Source organism: Pogonomyrmex barbatus, unplaced genomic scaffold, assembly GCF_055798465.1.
Source record: "Pogonomyrmex barbatus isolate J1 unplaced genomic scaffold, ASM5579846v1 scaffold2, whole genome shotgun sequence".
NCBI lineage: Eukaryota > Metazoa > Arthropoda > Insecta > Hymenoptera > Formicidae > Pogonomyrmex > Pogonomyrmex barbatus.
In genome coordinates this window covers 15,173,216-15,194,576 of record NW_028297116.1, presented here as the reverse complement: position 1 = coordinate 15,194,576, position 21,361 = coordinate 15,173,216, and the positions used below count along the sequence as shown (strand labels likewise).

General features: G+C 30.6%; 1 protein-coding gene and 1 long non-coding RNA gene across 6 annotated transcripts in view; one reads left to right on the top strand and one right to left on the bottom strand.

Annotated features, from left to right (window-relative positions):
• Nucleotides 1-348: 348 nt before the first annotated feature.
• The window catches only part of LOC105428626 (sphingomyelin phosphodiesterase), a 34,502-nt gene continuing 13,489 nt past the window's right edge, over nt 349-21,361 (bottom strand). For 3 of the 5 annotated variants that reach the window (XM_089075842.1, XM_089075841.1, XM_089075839.1), the window contains exons 2-11: nt 11,416-11,525; nt 9,828-10,036; nt 7,680-7,976; nt 7,016-7,408; nt 6,249-6,421; nt 5,340-5,702; nt 5,065-5,257; nt 4,740-4,924; nt 4,303-4,488; nt 349-890 (exon numbers count right to left, since the gene is read on the bottom strand). In XM_089075842.1, the coding sequence (XP_088931968.1) occupies nt 821-890; nt 4,303-4,488; nt 4,740-4,924; nt 5,065-5,257; nt 5,340-5,702; nt 6,249-6,421; nt 7,016-7,408; nt 7,680-7,976; nt 9,828-10,036; nt 11,416-11,497 (2,151 nt within the window). In that variant the 5' untranslated portion in view covers nt 11,498-11,525 and the 3' untranslated portion in view covers nt 349-820. Of the gene's footprint in view, nt 891-2,210; nt 2,289-2,506; nt 2,747-4,302; nt 4,489-4,739; nt 4,925-5,064; nt 5,258-5,339; nt 5,703-6,248; nt 6,422-7,015; nt 7,409-7,679; nt 7,977-9,827; nt 10,037-11,415; nt 11,526-21,361 lie in introns of those variants that run through there. The other 2 variants (XM_089075843.1, XM_089075844.1) reach the window with 2 other exon arrangements.
• On the top strand, nt 5,593-6,006 carry LOC148936701 (uncharacterized). The gene is made up of 2 exons (XR_016138985.1): nt 5,593-5,735; nt 5,876-6,006. It is a non-coding gene; the product is annotated as an uncharacterized LOC148936701 (long non-coding RNA).

Genomic DNA, 21,361 nt, shown 5'->3' with positions numbered 1-21,361 from the left:
TGGCGTTCATTCTATTCTTGTTTTACATCTAATGAACCATAAAGATAGAATGACGTCAAAAATGAATCGGACCTCGGCCTATGTGTAATTCATACTGTTCATAATTTGAAATTTGCAATTTATTATACATACGAGATTTATAAATAGTATAAATGTATAAATTCTTTATCATAATTGCTATTTGTTATAATATATAAATTTGTTAGCGAATCAATCTTTTGACAAAATTAAATGAATTATGAATTGCACATGGCTTGGTGTTAGTTTTGAAGGGTAACAAAAATAGTGCAATCATGCCACATGGCATTCAAATGGTTAGAAAAAAGCTTATTTATCGCGCGCGCGATATCTGTCAAAAATTAAAAAGAAATTTATTTTACAAAAATTTATTTTACATTTTTATAATATTTAAACTTCAAAACTAGAATGTGATATTGGAATTTTGTAAACATGAAAAAATTTTTTGATATATTTTTATATTAACGCATGATTTTTTTAAGGACTGAGAAATTTATTTTACCCAGTTTTACCCAAAATTTTTCATTTTCCTTCCATAAAAATGACTTGCGTTAATTTATTCTTTCTTTTCTTTGAATTACTCTCTTTTTTTAATTACTTTCAAAGTTGAAAAATTAATGTGTGAGATTTTGCAAAACAATTGCAAATGGAACATAATATTTAATTTCGACGAAGGTAATCGTCGATCGTCAATAGCGTCGAAATTCGCGTTTTGAACGCCACGACGATAGCGTGAGTATTTTTAATAATTTAACATCACAAATTTATTCAAAAATTTGCACTTGGCGTTCATTCCATCGTTCTAACCCAATCCTAGGACATACTTTGGTAAATTGTATGCAAACCTGGGGATGGCCATAACCACAGACATCCTGCAAATTGAAAAAATTTCGATTATAATAATATTCATATGTTTACGGATGTTATTACATTAACTGATTCATCTCATTATTCTGTGCATAAAAGTGTTAAGTTATAACTGCCAAAAAATGAATAGTTTACGAGATATTTATATTTCAAATTCAAATATTCATAACTCAGAACGTACTTTATAAAACAATTATAGTATTTACTTTATTGTAATATTTACTTTATTGTAGTATTTTGAAAAATTCTCGAAGTAAGCTACAGCAAGAATATGCAATGAACAACATGGGGGTTCCCATTTAAAAAATTGAAGGTGATCTTTATGTGATCTTCAAACGATTATCCAAGATCAAACCAATGACACCATTTTATGTCCCCTTTCATACAACTTTTGTCTAAAACATTTTTGTCTGTCAGTCTTAGTTTTCAAAATATTTAGCTGGATAGATTAAAATGAATCACCCTCTGTATATATAAATTTAACAAAAAAAAAATTATTAGATTAAGATTGAGTCTATCGAATAATTATTGTCTGTGTGTATTTTGTTATTTGAAACTTATCTGAAATGTTTAGATGTTTGCTAATGTTTAAATATATGATATAATGTGTGTGTGTGTGTGTGTGTGTGTGTGTGTGTGTGTTTTGCGCTTTAATAAGAAATATCAAGATCTTTTTCATTAAATGAATGAAAAAAATAAATAATAGTTCTTCTTGCAGTATAAACAATAAAGTGCTTTTTGTGTTTTCTAAAATGTAACAGTCGAATTTTTAAAATTTTTATGCTTTATGCGATATAATTATAATTTGTGGTACAGATGAAAAACAGATAGCTCACATAAATATTAGTAATATGAACCAACTAATAAGCAGAAGCTATAGAAGCTATATTGGGACAATAATAACTTGGACAACTAAGAAGATATTGTTTATACCAATCGCATAGAAAGTTACATTATTAATATCAATATTGTTATAACTTTCTTTACCAGAATTTTTATTATAATTTAGGTAAATATTAACTAATTTATATCATATAATCGATTAATTAATTAATTTGAAGCAAGTTTCAAGATTACGAGACGATATTCTGTCGTTTATTAATACTTTCAATAACGTAACGTAAATTAAATTATTTCAATTATTTACGCGAAATTTTTTCATTAAATCATTTAATGTAATATTAAATAAATCAGAAATATTAAGAAGACTATAACATGTATTGTTTTGAGTGCATACATAATTGCTGTTTTGGAAATTATGCGATTGGTCCAATTAACTAATATGAAATTTATTTGCAATTTATATGTATATTAGTGCTACTTACTGTAGTGTACGGTGCATGAAGATAGAAATATCAATCATCACTTGTTATCCTCCGTCACCAAACAAGATGTATTTTTTTCTAAATATATATACAATTAAATATTTGACATTATCGGCAAAGCTGATTCAAGTGCTACAACGAGCTTACGAGATTAAGTGCTTTTAAAGAAAGTATTTTTGCACAATATGAAGCAATTTCGCATATTTGTTAATATTCATTACGCGCAATGTGTGTTTCTGCATGATCCTGAAATTTAAGTGATTAAAAGGTATTTACAGTATATTAGACAGACCCAATACCAGTTCTTGTTCGTTTTATTGGAAAAATTGTCATGTTACGAAAAGATATATATTTACATATGTTTACAATGTTTCAATCACTAAGGCACCCAATTAAAATTATATTAATATTTTATAATTTACATGGAATTCTATTTTTTTTTTTTTATTTTTTCTTTTGATATAATCGACGCTCGAAGGAACTTGCATAAAAACTAACTCTTGAATTACGACGCGACATGTTTTTTGAAGAAAATTCTGAAACAACGAAAAAGAATCAAATATTCTGCTATATTATACGATTTCTCTCTGTTGAAATTAGTGTTCTCTCATGCAGATTACATACAATCATTACACAATGATTTGTATATCACTAATTGATTATAAGAAAACTCTTTGGAGTGCAAACGGTTATATATATTTTAAACAAAACCATATTAGATCTTGCTGCTATTATAAATGCAATTGGTCGACGTTTATTCATTAGATTTCTGAAGCTGTTGAATAAGGAGTGAATTGACAAGTTGTTAAATATATATTATTGAGCGGTTATCTATTTGCGATCTTAAAATCTGTTACCGATATTACTATAAATTCTTATGCTAATTAATAAGAGAAAAAGAGAAGATAAAACGTTGTACAATATAACAATATAACTGTTATTCTTATAATATACTATTTAATAAAATTAAATTTAATAAAACACAAGCAAAAAAACGGAAAAGAGCAATTAAATTTTTATGGGTAATCAATTTTTATTTTAATTAATATTTGTGTGATTATTTGTAAAATAGAAAGAATCTTATTTTCTCTTTCTCAGAAATAATACCGTTTAATAAAGTATATATCTTAATTAAATTAATTAATAAAAATTTATTAATTAATAAAATTATGAAAATAATATTTAGTACTATTAATGATATTATTTCAATCATTGTTGAAATAAGAAAAAATGTATTCAACATTAATTATTCTATGTAGACTTTAACTACACTTTTAAAATTATTTTTAACAAGCTATGCTAAAATAATATGAAAAATATAATTAATATAAAGAAAAAATTTAATTAACTTCTTTTATGTATATAAAAAAATTGATATTTAGTCATATCTTTGACATTGTAGAATTACGGAATACATGCATATGACACATTCTTAAGTGATATATATATATATATATATATATATATATATATATATATATTGATTAACGTATTAATATACTAATTAATCAGTCTACAGCAATTTTGTTATCAGAATATTGTTAATGCGTATACATTGTTAATATTTTTTTGCATTTCATTAACATGTCGCAGTTACAAGCTGTGTTATTTGTATCTACATTTATTTCCAATATTTTAAACAACCCTTTCTCAATAATTATTATTAATTAATTGTTAATAATTTTAATTTTTATTATAAAACTGTAATATTGTTAGATGTCACAGACTCGATCATCTCTGTAGAAATTTTTGTATTGTCATAAATCATTACAGTTTTTTCAATTTCATAATTATTTGAGTTCGTTTTTTAAAATATTGTAAATGCACAGCTACTTGTGAAAAACATGATGTATGAAATAAAAAAGCAGACTTTTTAATTACACATCATGAAAAAATTATATGTTTAAAATAAGTTTATTTTCTTTATAAGTAAAAAAAAGTTTCAAACTATAAGGATTAAGAAACAATTGTGGATCTGTTTTTGAGATGATGTATATGGGATAATTGCGATGTACTTGGAATAGTCGATTAATCAACTTCATTAGTTGTAACGTTACCGGAATGAATTTGGAACCACAAATCCTTTACGTACGATAATGCGAGTCCTTTGTAGATCCAAGCACGCCAGCCTGTTCTTGTCTCGTCGTCAATCCTCGCCTCCAGACTCTGGCATAACGCTTTTCGATCATGACTTCTTCCGCTGCGCAAATCACAGAGTAATCTCTTACGACACTCATCGTTGCAAGCCGGTCGCACCGGAGAGTTCTTGTAGTAATGTCTGCAAAAGCAAATATGTTGTATTACTTTTCTCAAGGATACAGAATCTTAGTTTCCCTTCCTAAGATGTCATGAAGCATTTTCACTTACATCTTTTCTTCCATTCGTTAAAATTTATAATAAATACAAGTATGTTATTATGCATAATAAGAAATTTTTCTATTAATACGTTACAATGTTACAAGATTTCCGATTATACATTCTTTTATAAAATTATGGCATTGATCATCATATGCGTAATGCGAATATTACTTATAATAAAGATCAAATAGAGCTGGCTCGTTAGTCATCTTGTCGATCAGCGCATCCCAGTCCTTTGGCAAAAGCGACGGCATTTGGTAGGCTTGCCGTGCGCTATACATCTTATGCCAGATCGGGTAATCATAAAGATTCGCCTCCTTTAGATTCATGACCCAGCTTTCATGATCGACGACCATCTGGAATCATAAGTCATGCGTGTTAGATAGAAAATAATGAATAACGCTCAAGACATATCCAAAACATGAAAATTCATAGGAACGTTCTCAGTATATTCCGATTGTGCTTGTGCTGTGTGTAATTATGTTATTTTACTTACTCTTGTAGTCTTGGAATGATCTCCATCGACGTAATATATCCTGTAACCGGGATTGAGATCATAGTATGGCGAGACCGAGGGACCGACGTAGGCGATGCTGAGTGCTCTACCAAGGTCTGATGTATCATAGAATATCTGGAACTCGTCATAATGTGTGTGCCCGAAGAATTGTGCTGTGATCGTTGATTCATAGCTATGTAAAGACGGAAGGAGAGCATTTGTCATCTAATGCGATAGAGTTCGATCCGGCAAATCGCAAATGATCAAGTACGAACCGATTGATTATATGATAATAATTCCTTGACCACACCTTTAAACAATCTGAATGTCCGGGTGGGATGTGGCCAATAATATGTACTTTCTCACCATTGATCTCGGCACCTTGCAGCTCGTATACGAGCCACTGCAGCTCGCTGACCGGATCTGTACTGTTGATTAGCAGCCACCAGTTCTTATTGTTGCAATAATTCATATTTACAGACAAAATCCTAAAACCTGGTCGAACTAGGACTGAATAGAAGGCGCCGCGACGGACGGTATGAGACACACCAGCTGGCAGCCAACGTCGCCAGTGCTTATCGAGTTCATCGTACAACCATGAAATACTATTTTCTTGAGGCACAAAGGGTGGAGGAAAACTAAAAGAAACGGCACAATGGATACTCATTTTAGTAAGATTATAAAAATATAAAGATATAATCTAAAATACGTGATTAAAAATACGTGGTTCTTTTTTTTAATTTTTCATTTAATATTTGCATATGATTTACATATTTGTGCATCAAAATAAATTTATTTCCGTTTATTATAGAGGCAGTGATACGAAGATAAAAATTTTTCCACATTACATTACAAATTGTCGAATGTTCGCTATTTCCTAAAGTAAAGTCTTTTACCACAATCAATAATGTAAAATTTAATTTAATTACCGCGTAAGGAATATTTGATGACGATTCAGTTATTTCTCCTTTCCCTTTCTCTCGTATTTTATTTTATATATGATACAACTTTCATCTCTTAAATTTAAAATCTATTCTATGTGATAGAATCTCTTAAGAGAAAACACTCTGTCTTATGTCTAGATGAGGTCTAGGATAGGATATATCATAAATGAATCGTAATCTGAAGTGATATTTTCTAGAAAAGTGAAAGCGAATTTATCTATATGAACGCAGCGGATGTACCTGTTGACCGGTGCGCTCTCGTGGTTTCCTAGAGCCGGAAATATCGGTATGCCAGGAAACATCTCCACCATTTGCGTGACCGTGTCACGCAAAACTTTTAGATTTTCTTCTCGTGTTTGATTCCATACGTCATGGGGTGGCAAATCGCCCGTCCACAAAATATAATCGATATCCTGCAATTTTTTTTTAAACAATAGAAATTTTCTCTTTTTCTCGAGATGGAACGAAGAAATTAAACAATTATTATAAGAATAATTGACAAATCTATAAAGCTTGCATGGAAAGAACGGTTTTGCTAAAGCACGTAAAAATTTGGATAGACACAGATCTGAAAATAATTATACTGAACTATCAAAATAATTATAGGACGCTCAAGCTGATTGATCTAGAATATCAAAAGATTTTTGATTGAATTTTGACGAAATAATATCATCTTAAATTATGCAATTCTACATAATTGTTTGAACGGTTTAACAAAATTATTTTCAGATGTATATAGCCAACTTTTTAGTTATTTAAACAAAACCGTTCCTTCCATGCGGAGATAGTAATTTTCTTTCATCTCGCAGGGAATATTATTAATATGCAAATTCGCATTTTATGTCATAATAAAATCATTTCTCGTCGACCGGAACACACAGCTAAAGATTGGTTTCAAACATGCAAGGTTGGCTTGCAATATTTCCCGCTCTTTTTCATCATGTTTCTTTGACGTTTGACGTAACGACGTGAATTTAATTTCGTTTAATCGTGCACGTGCTGCTCACCGAATGTGTGTCGGCGATGTGCTTGAGCATATGGTCGATCGTTCTCTTGGGCGTGTCGCACTTTCTGTAATCGCCCCATCGTCCGGCGGCGGCTGAAGCGGTCAACGGAGCGCCGTTCGTCAGCCGACAGCAGAGAGGCTCGTTGCATTCGGCGTTCGCACCCTCTTGATAGTATGGATCGTAATGCGTGTCGGAAATATGTAAGACCTTGAATGTCGGCGCGCCTTCCTGCGGCGGAATTGGCGGCTTGATCGGGGGCTTCTTGACCGGTGGGAAGGCCACCTCCCACTCGTGCAACGGGTTGTATGCATCATCGCACGCATCGCCGATCACGAAACTGCAGATCTGCGCCGGACCCATGTTCACTTGCTTCAGCACATAAATCACCTCTCCCTACGATGTAGATTTGTCAGCTTTAATCTTTATTTAATAAAAACATACATCTATGTACACACACACACACATACACACCACACACACACACACACACACACACACACACACACACACACACACACACACACACAGACATACTGTATATGTATATATCTCTGTTGTTAAAGAAAAATATATATTTTATATAATATATAATATATTATTACAAAAATATGTAATAATTTTTTTTCAATGACTGATACAGAGTAAATACATATCAAGATTTTACCCCAAAGAGTAAAGTGACTCCGTGGCAAACTCGGGCGCTTTGTATGTTAAGCGACACACAAAATTGATAAATGCTCGCCATAATCTCCTCGTCGCTCTTGCCGTTTTTTATGTAATGCTGCAGTAAACCAGCGCCGATTTTGCAAGCAGTGCAAGAAACCTTGGACATTACAGATGTTTCAACCTCCATCATTACTTGCCGTAGATCTAGTAGCTTTAGAGCTTTGTCCACAAATCCGGACAGATGTCCACTCGGCTGAACCGTTTCCATATCCCATAGCATTCGCGAATAATTTAACTGCAATTAAATCTATATGTACATCAGTTGAAAATTGATTAGAGTGCATCTTTCATACCGCAATATTTAGTAAGGTGACTTAAAATAAAGTGGTATATGCATAAACATATAAAAGCGCGCGCGCGCGCGCGCGCGCGCGTGTGTGTGTGTGTGTGTGTGTGTGTGTTTCATGTTACTTTTCGTGAGGCTTGGTCGCGCAACTTTCTTTCTGCGATCGTGATCTTGTGATAATCAAATGTGCACTTCTTTCGAGATCGAAGGGAATTTCGCGCGCGTTCGTATGCCCACCGGCGATTTCTTTTACGCAAGCGGTGACGAATGGTATCGATGATCGCGCGCGACTTTCGCGTGCGAAAGTCATTGACACTGTATTACGCACTGTATGCGTGTAAACACATGAATAGGAAGGATAGAAGGTACATACTCGCATTCGCCACAGCGTCCGTCGGTGGCCGCCTTGGTGAAAGTATTTTGACACTGAAAGTGAGAGTAGCGGCGACATCGTCATGCCCACCATCGGATGTCAGAAAGCAGAAAGAAGAAGAAGGAGAAAAAAGAAAAATAAAAGGTAGAAAAGAAGACGAGGTCGATGAAACGCAATCGCGGCATCAACGACAATTAAATTTTACTAAAATAAACGTTCTTGCGAAATTTTTTCATTTGCAACAATACGTTTTTTAAGACTGACTCAATCGAACCATCGTACTTTTTCACCCATTAATTTAACAATTTTATAATAATTTCCTAATATATTAATCATATGATACACATTGGCGATACGCTGCAAATACTTGCAGTTGATGACTACTTTTCCACGTTAATTACGTATATTAAAGAGAAACGCACGTGATTAATTAAAGTGAACGTGCGGGTGAAATACATCGATTAGGCGAATTTTTTGTTCCTAGTTATAAAAACACAGTAATTTGTAAATGAAATAAAATATTTTTATAGCCGATATATATTTTTTTCTCATTTCGTCTAAGTATCCTTCATCAATTTTTTTCGATTTTGTTTGTTCGGTTTGATGATAATTTTGTGGAACAATATATTTCTATTTATGGAATAAGTCGAATTGATGTAATATGAGAATAGATGCTTTTCATATTAATCGAGTGCTTTGGATATGTTTTCTGATTGCGCACACATAATTATACACGCGAAGTAGAAATAGATTGAACAATGTAATCGTATCGTTAATGTAAATTACCAAACTTATGTAATTTACAAAAGTGTAATATTTATAAGATATATAGTAATCCTTTTCATTTTTCTGAGTCTTTATTTTTGTAAGAAAATTACAAAAATTATAATAAAATAATACGAAGAGAAAAATACAAATTAAAAATATTATAAGTAAAGTATAATAAAAAAACTTATTGCATAATAAAGAAAAAGAAAACTTTTGTATAGAAAACGATATTTAGGCTGGTAAATTTTATAAATCTTTTTAATTTGTAAATATATTTACGAAATAATATTTATAAATTTTATCTCATACGAAAATTACAAAAAATATTATAAATTTGTAAACAAGATAAATGATTAAAATATATATAATTTCAATAATACAATCATCTCTAATATTTTTTAAAAATAATTTATAATGGAATGTCTAAAACGCGAAGCCAATATGATATATTATTGATAGAAGTTTTTTTATATAATTTTATTTAAAAAGAATGAACAATTTCTCATGGCGCTTCTACCAGTTTGCCAGAGAAAGTTTCTGATTGATAATAAAGAATTTCACGCAATCGACAATGACAGATGAATTTCCGGTTAAAATATACGGATGTAACTTTGCTCGTGTCTCGAGAGTGTAAATGCGAATAAAAAAAATTCTCTTACCCGTTCCAATTGTTCTGGACTTGTGCCATTGATGACAAAGGTCTCCGCGGTGGGCGGTAATTGTCGAAATCTCTCGTTAAATGGAAGCAGAGCAACATCCATTTTTTCCGCGGCTCTGGCTTTTGCTGCGATCCATTCATCCGCTAGTGCAGTCCAATTGGTTGATGCTAATTCTGCTTCTCGCCTTGTTCTATACCGAATGGGATTTCCTGTAAAAATCGGAAGAAAAAAAACGATTGTCTAAACCGCGAACGATTGAAAGCGAGGCAAATACCGCAATATCGCTTCCGCTCGTGCAGCCAGAATTACAATAGTCTTTCGTTTTTGACAGAACATTTGCACACGTTGCGTAATCCGATTCGCACGAAGTTAATTTTTTAATTTTTACGGATAGCATCCGCGTTGCAGAAAAATGAATATGATAGGCGGAAGTGGTAATTGCAAGTTCCGCCGAAGCGAACTTTACGAATAACGAGCTCACGAATGACTACAAGTTTGCCTGGGTAAACATCGGTATCTTCTTTAAGGATAAACACGTAAATAATAATTACGAATTTAAATTATATATATATAATTTTTTTATGTATATAGTTTATTAATATAAATATTAAATTATAATCACGTTTAAATTAATACTTTTTCGTTTGTAGCTTTAGAGTTACAAACACTTTGGAATGGCAATATAAAATACGTAAAAAATAAAAATAACGTAAAGAAATTTCTTGAAAAATTACATACAACTTTTGTTGCGTAAAGAATAAATATTTGGAGAGCCATCAAATTTGAAATTAGATGAAATGGTGTAAAAATAATTGATATAAAAAGAGGAGAATTTTTTTCTTCATCATTTAAGACATATTACAAATTTTCTAGAAAGCAAATATTATAATAAATAGACATGATACAATTCATTTTCGGATTGTTTCGAAAGGATACGGAAAGAAACGGAAATATATGGAAGGAAATGTCTTACAATTTTTCAAACTGCGATTAATTACAAGCCATCACTTACTTATCTTGGAGAATTGTTTGGATGAAGTATGTCGATCATTCTCATAAAGTATGAAAGACATTATGTTACAACACGCGCACATCTTATTTCGAAAACATGCAATTTCTCCGTTACGCTCGGAATAGTATATAACCTGTTGCTTAGGGAAGTCACACAATTTCTCATAGATATAATCAATCGTATCGCATGCAAATCCTAAATACTTTCTCGATAAAAAGAGGTTATGAGGTTGTACTCAATGAGCCACGCTCTATTTTTCAACTTAAAACCTGCCATAAAATTTGCATCGTTATGAAGTTGTGATTTCATCTCATTGTAATCTTCCTCTATATTATATAAGTGATAATATTTTTTTCCCTATTATTATTATTATTATGTGCTTTTGTTACATAATTTTTTTGCATGCCTTATCTTAGTATTTACATTATTTTTATGATATATAAAATCTTGTTTTAACGCATGAAAATAATTCTATTCATGAAATAATTCTATTATCAAACGTGTTTCACACGTGTAAAGAAGGACGAATAAATTGGTACATTTTCTACGTGATAAATTGTTTTAAAGTACACATACCGACTACAATCCATGTCGAACTGATTAGGAAACCGCACAATAGGAAGATGCGACATGACGCTACTCTGCCTTGATTTAGCATGCTATTTTGTATTCTTTGGTATCGTTACCTGCAATCATAAAATTAAGATATTAGAAACATGTACAATATAACAATTTAATATATTTAGATATTATGTTTATTTCAAGAATATACAATTATAAGCGAGATATGGAAAAAAAACGGAGTAAAATGAGAAAATATTTGTATCTCTCATTTTTCATATTTTCACATTTAATAATAAGTTATTAATTATTAATTATTAAAAATGAGCGCGTATTTGTTCGGTGAATGCCAGCGCGATGCAGCGAGATGCAACCGCCCAACATAACATGCATTCGCGCGATAAGATGTTTAGACGTGTGGTGGTGAAAACATCAAATGATAGAATATCTACTTATGATGCATACCTCCAAACATTTCGCGTTGCACTCCTACCAATGCAAATGCGCGTAACGTAGGTGATCACGCCTGTTATACCACTTGTTATACACCTGATATTTGTCAGTGGGCCGGGCAGATACACGCTTATTCGGCAATTTTTATTAACTAATTATTAATTGCGAAAAATTGCAAATGAGAGGACTTTTCTGCCCAGTTTGACCCGCTTTACAATGGCCGGCACACGGCCATTGTACCATTTCGAATCAAACACTCGATTATTTTTTTATTATATATATATATTAAGCACAGTTTTTAATTAGATAATCTCAAAATGAATGCTTATATGTAATAAGCATATTTTGCAAAATCTTAGGGATTTATTATGTGTTCATCAATGATATCTTGCGTTTGAATACACCAATGAAAACAGAAATTTTATGACATTCGTATCCCGTGATATTAATTTAAAATATATTTAAGATATATATCTAAATTTGTATACGTATCATGTTGTTATATATATCATTATAATAATATAACTAATATAATGTCATATTAACATTACAGGATACGAATTATAAAATTTCTGTTTTCATTAGCATTGGTATATTCAAGTATAAAATATCATTGACGAATTCATAATAAATCTCTAAAGATAATTTTGCAAAAAATATGCTTATTACATATAAGCGTAATTATTTTGAGATTATTCAGTGAAAACCGCGATTAATCGTCCAACGAAGATATCTCTGCGAAAGGTACTGGAAAATTATGCGCAATTACTGGAAAAAGAATTTGCATTCGGCGAAGCGTAACTTGCACTTTCCTTGGCGGCAAACGAGGCGTCAAAAATCACATCATTGTGACGCGATTCAGGAAGCAGTTTCGCAATGAAAACCCATACGATGTTTTCACGGTCGTCTCTAATTTTTTTTTTTTTTTTTTTTTGCGACAAGGGAGTAACGTGGGAGAAACTCATATTATTACACCATACAAATTTTTCGGCATACTTCGGATCCTTTCGCCTGTTACTGTTATTCATAAGTGGGTTAGCGATGGCAAGACAGCGTCCTTCGAGTGCGTAGGAAATAATAATGATTCCCGTTTGAATCAACAGAACGCGTCGCATCGTACCAAAGTTAACGGAACCCGTTCAATTCTCCCGCAAGAATTCGTTTACAGTGTTAGCGGATTCTATGTTGATAACGGAAGTTTCTTCGTGAGATGATCGGGACGTCTCTGTCAATGAACATTTAATCTAAAAGTTGTATTGATCGAAAAATGTTTAATTTAATTGATAAATCTGTATTATTGTTAATAAATAAAAAAAAAAATAAAAAAAATTATATATTTATTTAATTACAAACATTTTTATACTCATTTTTATTCTATTTTGTATTACCAATTGTAATGTTCGAACATAAATAGTAAAAAACAAGATACAACAAACTCGTTTATATGCTAAAAACAAAACTCGTTTATATGCTAAAAACAAAACTCGTTTATATGCAGATCGAAACGTAAGCATAGAAATATGTATTGTAAGCACTTCTCAGTCAAAATAGGATTTCTGGCAACTAACAATTTTTTTTCAAACTTTTAGATTAAGAAAATATTTATTCTCATCATTAATTAGGTACTGTTATTTGAAATTTGATGTGTGTTGAAATTAAAAAAAATTATCAAGCGTCACGGACTTGTCTTGATCGAGAAATGTCCATATGTCCGTATTTCTTCTATTATACACTAGTTAAATAACTAGTTTAATTTTAAACATTTCCCACGAATTCTCAATTGATAAATAGCATCGGGCCGGTTAATAAATGATGCGTAATTCGCGAGTACAGTTTATAGAGTAATTTATTGTGAACAGGGAACGCAATTTTGTGAATCATTGCTTTCATAATTCAAAGCTACGGTTATATTGGAAGTAACTAAATGCGGAAATGAGGTAAAGCTGACGAGGACGTTTAGAATGAATTACGCGATATGAATTATATTGTACGCAGACATTGTATGGTTGCATGTGTGTGTGTGTGTGTGTGTGTGTGTCAAGGCTGCACGTGTTGTACCATTACGAGATACATTTTGGAGATTCAGAATAACATCTGTGTTTTTCTCTATAGTCTTTTTCTATATAGACTTTTATAGATTTATTTCCTATAAAATAATTTTTTTATATAAAAAAGAACATATGTACTAATTTAATAAGGTAAAACATATATAAAGATATTTGTAACTAAAATCATAAAGACATCTTATTATCAAATATGTCGTAGAAAACTACAATTATATATTAATCTAAATTATATATATATATTTCATTATCTGATAATAGCTATATTATGTCAGAATTAGCATCATTGGTGATAAATAAACAATCCTGCAAATTTTTGTTATACAATATTACAGTATCATCAGCACTAATTTTAATTTTCAGTTGTGTTACTTTTGCGAGAAAGTCAGAAATGTGGATCAAAGATCGCTTTGCCACTTAATAATTTCTGTAGTTTACCACATCACTTGATAGTTTCAATTAAATTTCACGGAGTCTAGTAATCGTTTGTATTAACCCGCTGAATTGGCGGTTACAGTGGGTCAGTGGAATCAGTTTCGGCGAAAGTTGCATACGCAACCGCCGTGTATTCAACACGAATGGCGAACGGCACGCGCGGCACTTCCGGATATTCCTGCTTTCCGTTTTATTTATTCCTTGTTATTATCTTTTCCATTTGAAACAAAATAGCGGTAAAGAAGTAGAAGAGATAAAAAAATTATCAAATGTACAAATTATCACACAGTTTAACACACAGTTAAACACACAGTTTAAGAGGTACATGTTATGTTATTCTATAATTTAGAAATAGCTAGATTAATACTTATAAAATAAAAATAAACTTTGATTTCCAAGTATTGTTAAACAGGGCATAAGACATTTTCAATTTCGCCAATTACCGCTTTTTAAATTAGGATAATAGTCACGAATTTTTATGACATTTATTTAAAGGATATATATGGTGATAAATAATTATACTTGATTATCGTTCTTCCTACAATACACTGATAACTTCAAGTTTTTGAGAAAGCGATGCTAAATCGAAATTTTTTTCTTCATCGAAATTCACCCTTTCTCAGGGAGGATAACACTTCGTGAGGATCATTCTCAAATTTTCATCAATGCTGAAATTGTGAGTCGGCGCCGTTAATCGAGGTGCGAGCAGGTTGGCCAAGTGGAATACGCGGCTGACCGTTATTTGACCTGGGGCCTAACGAAAGAAGACTCACTTAAGCTCGTCGCATACAAACTTATGTAAGTGCATGGACATAACATATAAGCTGATTAGCTGATAAGCTGACGAAATGTCTATAAAAAAATATGCAAAGTAATATGATTTATACTTAATATTACTTAATATTACTTGTTCACGTGTTTGTATTTTATTACTCTATTCTTATACATTAATGTGCATATACGCTCGCAAAATTGTATATATGTATACACTATATATATATATATATATATATATATATATATATATATATATATATAACACACACACACACACACACACACACACACACACACACACACACACAAAAAGTGATCCATCTTAAATGATGCAGGCAAATATCTTGAAAAATATAAACACTACAGAAAAACATTTCAGACAAAAGTTGTAAGGTTTCGAGAAGTTATAAATTATATATCAATAACATGATTGGAATGGAACCCTATTCCAGATTTTTTTCTAATAGTCATTCTTTTAGATAGACTTATATATTTTTTATTATATAATTCCTCTAATTATTGTTATAGCTGGATATAAAAATATAGTTATTAAAAAGTTAATAGTTCATGAGATATTTTATACGTATTCTTTATAGCGCATTCTTTATTCTTATTACACATTTTTATAGCGCTTTTCGAAATTTTTTCAGAAACATTATTATTTAGAACATTATTATTTTATTCACTTTATTCACTTTATTCACTTTCATTCACTAAATTAGTCGTTTCGAAATTATCGAAGCTTTATGTAAAATATCTAACCAACGAAGGCAAAATCGACGGATTTATAGCCAATGAAGGCAAGATTGGTGATTGATTCAGACAATGAAGGCAAGATCAGCAGATAATCCGACCAACAAAGGCAAGATCGGATAATTATTCAGCGAACGAAGGCAATATCGGAGAATGATTTAGCCAATAAAAGCAAGATCGCGATGAGGACATAAAAATAAAAACTGATTTTTGATCAAGATATGACAATTAACTTAGCACATATTCTGCTGATGTTTAAATATTAGAGTAATTATTCAAAGTGTCCTCCATTTATCGTTTGATAATATGTTATTCGAAAAAATGACATGGTATTTTTAATTATTAGAAATAAACGCAGCATTTTTTCAATGGCTTTCTTTCATGCGATAAACTTCGTGATTTCGTCTTATATTTTACTTTTTAAATAACCCTACAGAAAATAATCAGGCGATTCTTCCTCTTCTGTTTAGTCAACGATTAAAAAAAAAACTATACTCAAATAATTGCGAATGTTCCTACCATAATCTTGCCGTCCTGCTGGAGCCATGTTCGCTCAAAGTTTTCACCTATGATCGAAATTATTGCAGGAATAATCTGATTACTCAGCTTATCTTTATATTTTGCTATTATAAATTAATAAAATTCTATCATGCTAATTACATGCTTAGTTTAGTCAAAAAGATTTTTTTTATTGACAATTTTGTACACTTTGTATTTATTTTTTGTTTACTTGTTATAACAAAGAGAATAAAGAGAATACACAATCGATAAGATTTGGTTTTCTCTTCAGAAATGTAACTATACATATATTATTTTTACATATATTATTATTATTATTATTATATACTGATGTGAGATATATAATTCTGATGAATACGAGTCAGATAGAAAGCCAGAGAGAAAATTTTTTGACCGCCTTTCTCTGAAAATATCAAAATAACATACGTTTTGTAGCAAACATCAGCAACATAGTAACCGAACGTAGCAACTAAAAAGAAAAATATTACTAAAACGTAAATAATCAATTCAATTTTAGAATTAAAAAAATTAAACAAATAAGGATAGTAAACTTGTTAAGAATAAGGCTGTAAGTGCTTTAATAAACTTTTATACTTTACTTACACTTTTTCTTGTATCGCTTAGTACCACTAAATTATTTTTTTTTTTTCAATTGAATTTATTATACGCGATACAAGAATAAGAGTATACATAAAAGTATTTAAAACATATACATCCTAAATATATTGAAGGTATAAATAGATCAAAATTTGATAAAATAAATAGAGCTTTCTGAACAGCTGGAAAAATCAATATGTTGTAAAATCAATGTTAACAATGCAAATCGTGAGAAGATTCTACATTAATTAACTGAAAATTTCTCTTCCTTGAGATGAGAAACTATTAAAATTTTTCAGCGAGTTTCGACTTCCTTCGCCTGTTTCCGGTAATTCAAGTGCGTTATTTCCTGAAGACAGATGGAAGTCGACGGGCGATTAGCGCGTTGATACGCATGTGCTTCCGCATCTTTTCCCGAATGCTAATGATCGCGGATATGCGACCTTCCCTCCTGTTCAATGTTACGATGAACGAAAGTCACTGTCACCACGCGATTGTGTAGCGCTGGACATAGTCACGCGTAATAGTCTCATAATTTCTCCTTGTCAGCATTACAAACCGGCAGTCTATTGAAGTTTCGGAAAGCAAAGCACAAGTCGTGGTATGAATGGCCGCACACGGATAATTTACAGCGCGTGAAACCACGTCATTGTGCCACATATGCCATAGCATAGGCTCTCCTCTGAGATCGGAGAATGAAAGTTGGTGGAGGAAGAATCGAAAGAATTCGTCAGTGAGCGATATTCCCCTATCGACTGATACTATGCTTTTGAGATTTCAACAGAGCTTTTTTTAGCAGATCAAGCAATGTAGACCAAGTCACCATGTAGATCAAGTCATGAGACTGGATTAATTTGATTACAGAATACAGTCTCGGCAGTCTGGGATGAAGATGAATTGTAACTGAGAATAAAAAATAAATAATTCTGGAAAATTTTATTCGTTAGACACGGAAGAGAAAAAGCTAATTGTTAAAACACCAGATGAATATTTAACAGAAGTGAAACGAATGAGAAAAAAATGAATATTGTAGGATTTAAAAATTTTATTTATATATTGTAGAAATGAATATCCCTAGATAGAACTCTATTAGATTTTATTTAAAAGGCTCAAATTGCTTCGCGTGAAATATCCGATAAATCCGATCTAGAATTTAGGCTTATTTACACTATTTGCTTTTTCCAATTTTGCAAATTGAAATATCTGTATATAATGACATTGCTATAATCCACTTTCAGCACATTCAGTAGTCGCAGTAAATTATACTTAATTTTTGTGTAAGATCACGTATCGTATGTTTGCTTCTTAACGAAGCTACGATTTCTCGCCGACGTTTGTTCTTAGGAGATGAAGATATTCCAGGTAGAGCGACACAAATGATCTACTTTCGTCATCAGCTGACTGACGATTGCGCACTTATGGTTTTTCTACGTATGAAGTTCCAGTTTTCTTCGGCCGATTCAGGAAATGGGTGCGCCAGTTTCCTTCTTCCTCGCAGCGATCGTCTGCTTTTTCACTTTCCGAATCATTGTGTTGCGGTGACGTTATTAGGGATTCACTTTCGTCACTGATGAGTTAAGATTGTTGCCGGTGGATAATTTCTGTCTTTAAAGCTGTTAATTCTCTGAAGAAAATTGGAGGAAGCGTTTATTATTATCGCAGTTGTTTTTCAGTTTTAGGGAAGCCATTTCGGCGAGATAACTAATTGACCTTTTCATCATCGATGTGATTCATTAGAGAATTTTAATGTAAATATTTATTATAGTATAAAATTTTTTTATAAAAAGAAAAAAAAATGATATCAAGTACGTGTACTTTGTGTTGTTTTTGAAAAAACAACATTAACAACATAAAAAATAACATTACGTAATGTAACGAGTAACATTAACATATGGAATTATATGGAAATACAACCAAATAGGTATAAATAGGATTACAGATATGAAGATATCAAATTGTATATATGTAAATGTGTAATTCTTTAGTAACATTATTAATAAAAAAAAGTATTATTAATAAAAAAGTCATATATTTCCATCTTGACGATATCTACAATTCAAAACGTGCGTTAATGGGATTAGTATATGATTGACGAATTATTAGAATTGAACTATATTGAATTACATCTTTTATAAAATTTAATAATTTAAATTATTTTGTTTAATTTAATTTAAATAATTTGATATAATAATGAATCTATATATATTATTACCATTTATTTTTATTAATATTGATGCAATAATAAATATATACAATAATATATTATTTTATATTATATATATATATATTATTTTATTATTATTTTTATTAAAAATGAGTTAAAAGTGTACCATATCATATCACACTGTATAACTTTTCTTATATAATTTATAATTTCTAAACTTTATCAATGTTAATTTGTTTTTTTTTTTAAAGACTTCTTTAAGACTTCTTTAAAGATTTTAAATAATAAGTGCTGCAAGCAAGTTGTTTAAAGATAATGTTATCCGCTGATATCGAAACTAGGAAAATTAAGTCCTTGCCAACGATAATGTGGACTTTTTAAAATTTACCAATTTGAATTTTGTGTTTATGATATCTCCATTCGTAGGGCACGGAGAGCGAGATTAAAAATATTTCTTACTCACATATAATTTAAATTTCAGTTATCAATTGAGCCTATTAGAACTGAATTAATGCAGCCATTTCTGAAACATGAAAATGTGAGCTTCGCTTATCTCGGCGATTAGCGTATAGATAGTCAAGTTGCGTAGAACGCCATCATTTTATGCAATTTTGCTGCGCTTGAACTTGAAATATTACCTGTGTTTTTTAATCACGCGTGTTCACATACTTGCGATAACAGAAGCCAAGTTTATTTTAAACATGACCTATCGTATCTTTACACATACGCTAGATTACAGTCATTTTATTTAAAAAAAAAATTGTTATTATATTTTATTCTACAAAATAGTATGTTATAATATAAATTTTTCTTTTAATTAATAATACTATAATTTATTCTTTCATAATGAAAAATATTGATACAAAATTTTAGAAATAATGTTCGAAAATTTACTTGACGCTTTTTGAATCAGATTTTTGTCTTTTTTTTTTATTGCAGTACTTGTTTAAGTTAAATAAAACTCAGAAAATTGTACCTATATTATAAAAGAAATATTGCAATAACTTTTCCAAATTGTCTCTTATACAAACAAGCTTAAGTTCTTAAACTTCTAATTCTTTTATCTTTTTTTCATTTTCTATTCTATTTAATTCTCTCATTTATTTATATGAGAGATATATAATACAAAATTTAAATAATTTTTTATAATGATAGTCTCTGTTATCTCAAGAAGCAATATTGTTCAACTCATTTTTAAATCAATTAATAATGATCATTTGTTATAAATGTACTTTGAACATATTTATCAAACATTTGTTATTAAACAAATTATATGAATACTAACTAATTATGCCATTCGATCGTGCCACTTGACTACAGAACGTAGAAATAATAATATAACCATTTGATGAAAAAATGTTTGAAGTTATATAAATTAAAATTAAGTTGTAAATTAATATTTATTAAATTAAATATTAGAATTGTTAATAAAATATACGTTGCATAGATGAAATTATGTATATCTGATAATTATGTATATCTGAAATTAAGTTTGAACGAAGAATCACGATTTACAATTAATTCTAATCACTTCTAATAAATTTTTTTATAATAAAAATTTAATCTCTGTTTGTTATGTAATGCAATGTTTTCTGAAAGCGAGTCAATAAAACATTAACGAAATTTTTCATTCTTGTAAAAATAATCAGATAAAGAAATAGAAATATAATTATGACGCTTCTCTCTTTCGACAATATACCTTCTGGAAGAAATATAAATATTTGCCGTTGATTATTTTCATCGTAATGTGTGACTCTTATGTTCCATGTAAGAGATATAGAAATCTCTTTGCACGCGCCATATAAGCGACATCTATATCTTTTTTGCTTGCAGGAAAATGCACTTAATTTAATAAGAGGTAGCGAATGTAAAACGAATTCTGCAGATTTCACTGATTTAGGAAAGTGATTTACATCTTATAAAATCGAATGGCGATGCATTTCAAAAATTATGATGAAATGTGGGTACTTTGGTAAAGATATCACTTGACTAATATCTTCATTGATCAAAACTATTTCACAATTTTAAGTTGCAAATTTATCGAACAAAATATTCTCTTTGTTCCAAAAATATGCGAAAGCGTCACGATACGCTGAAAAGTTTTCACAGGAGAAATTTCTATGCAGAACTCAAAGAAAAGAGGAGAAACCATCGGTGCTTCGAAGAAAGAATGGCAGAGAAGATCGCAGAGACATTGAGA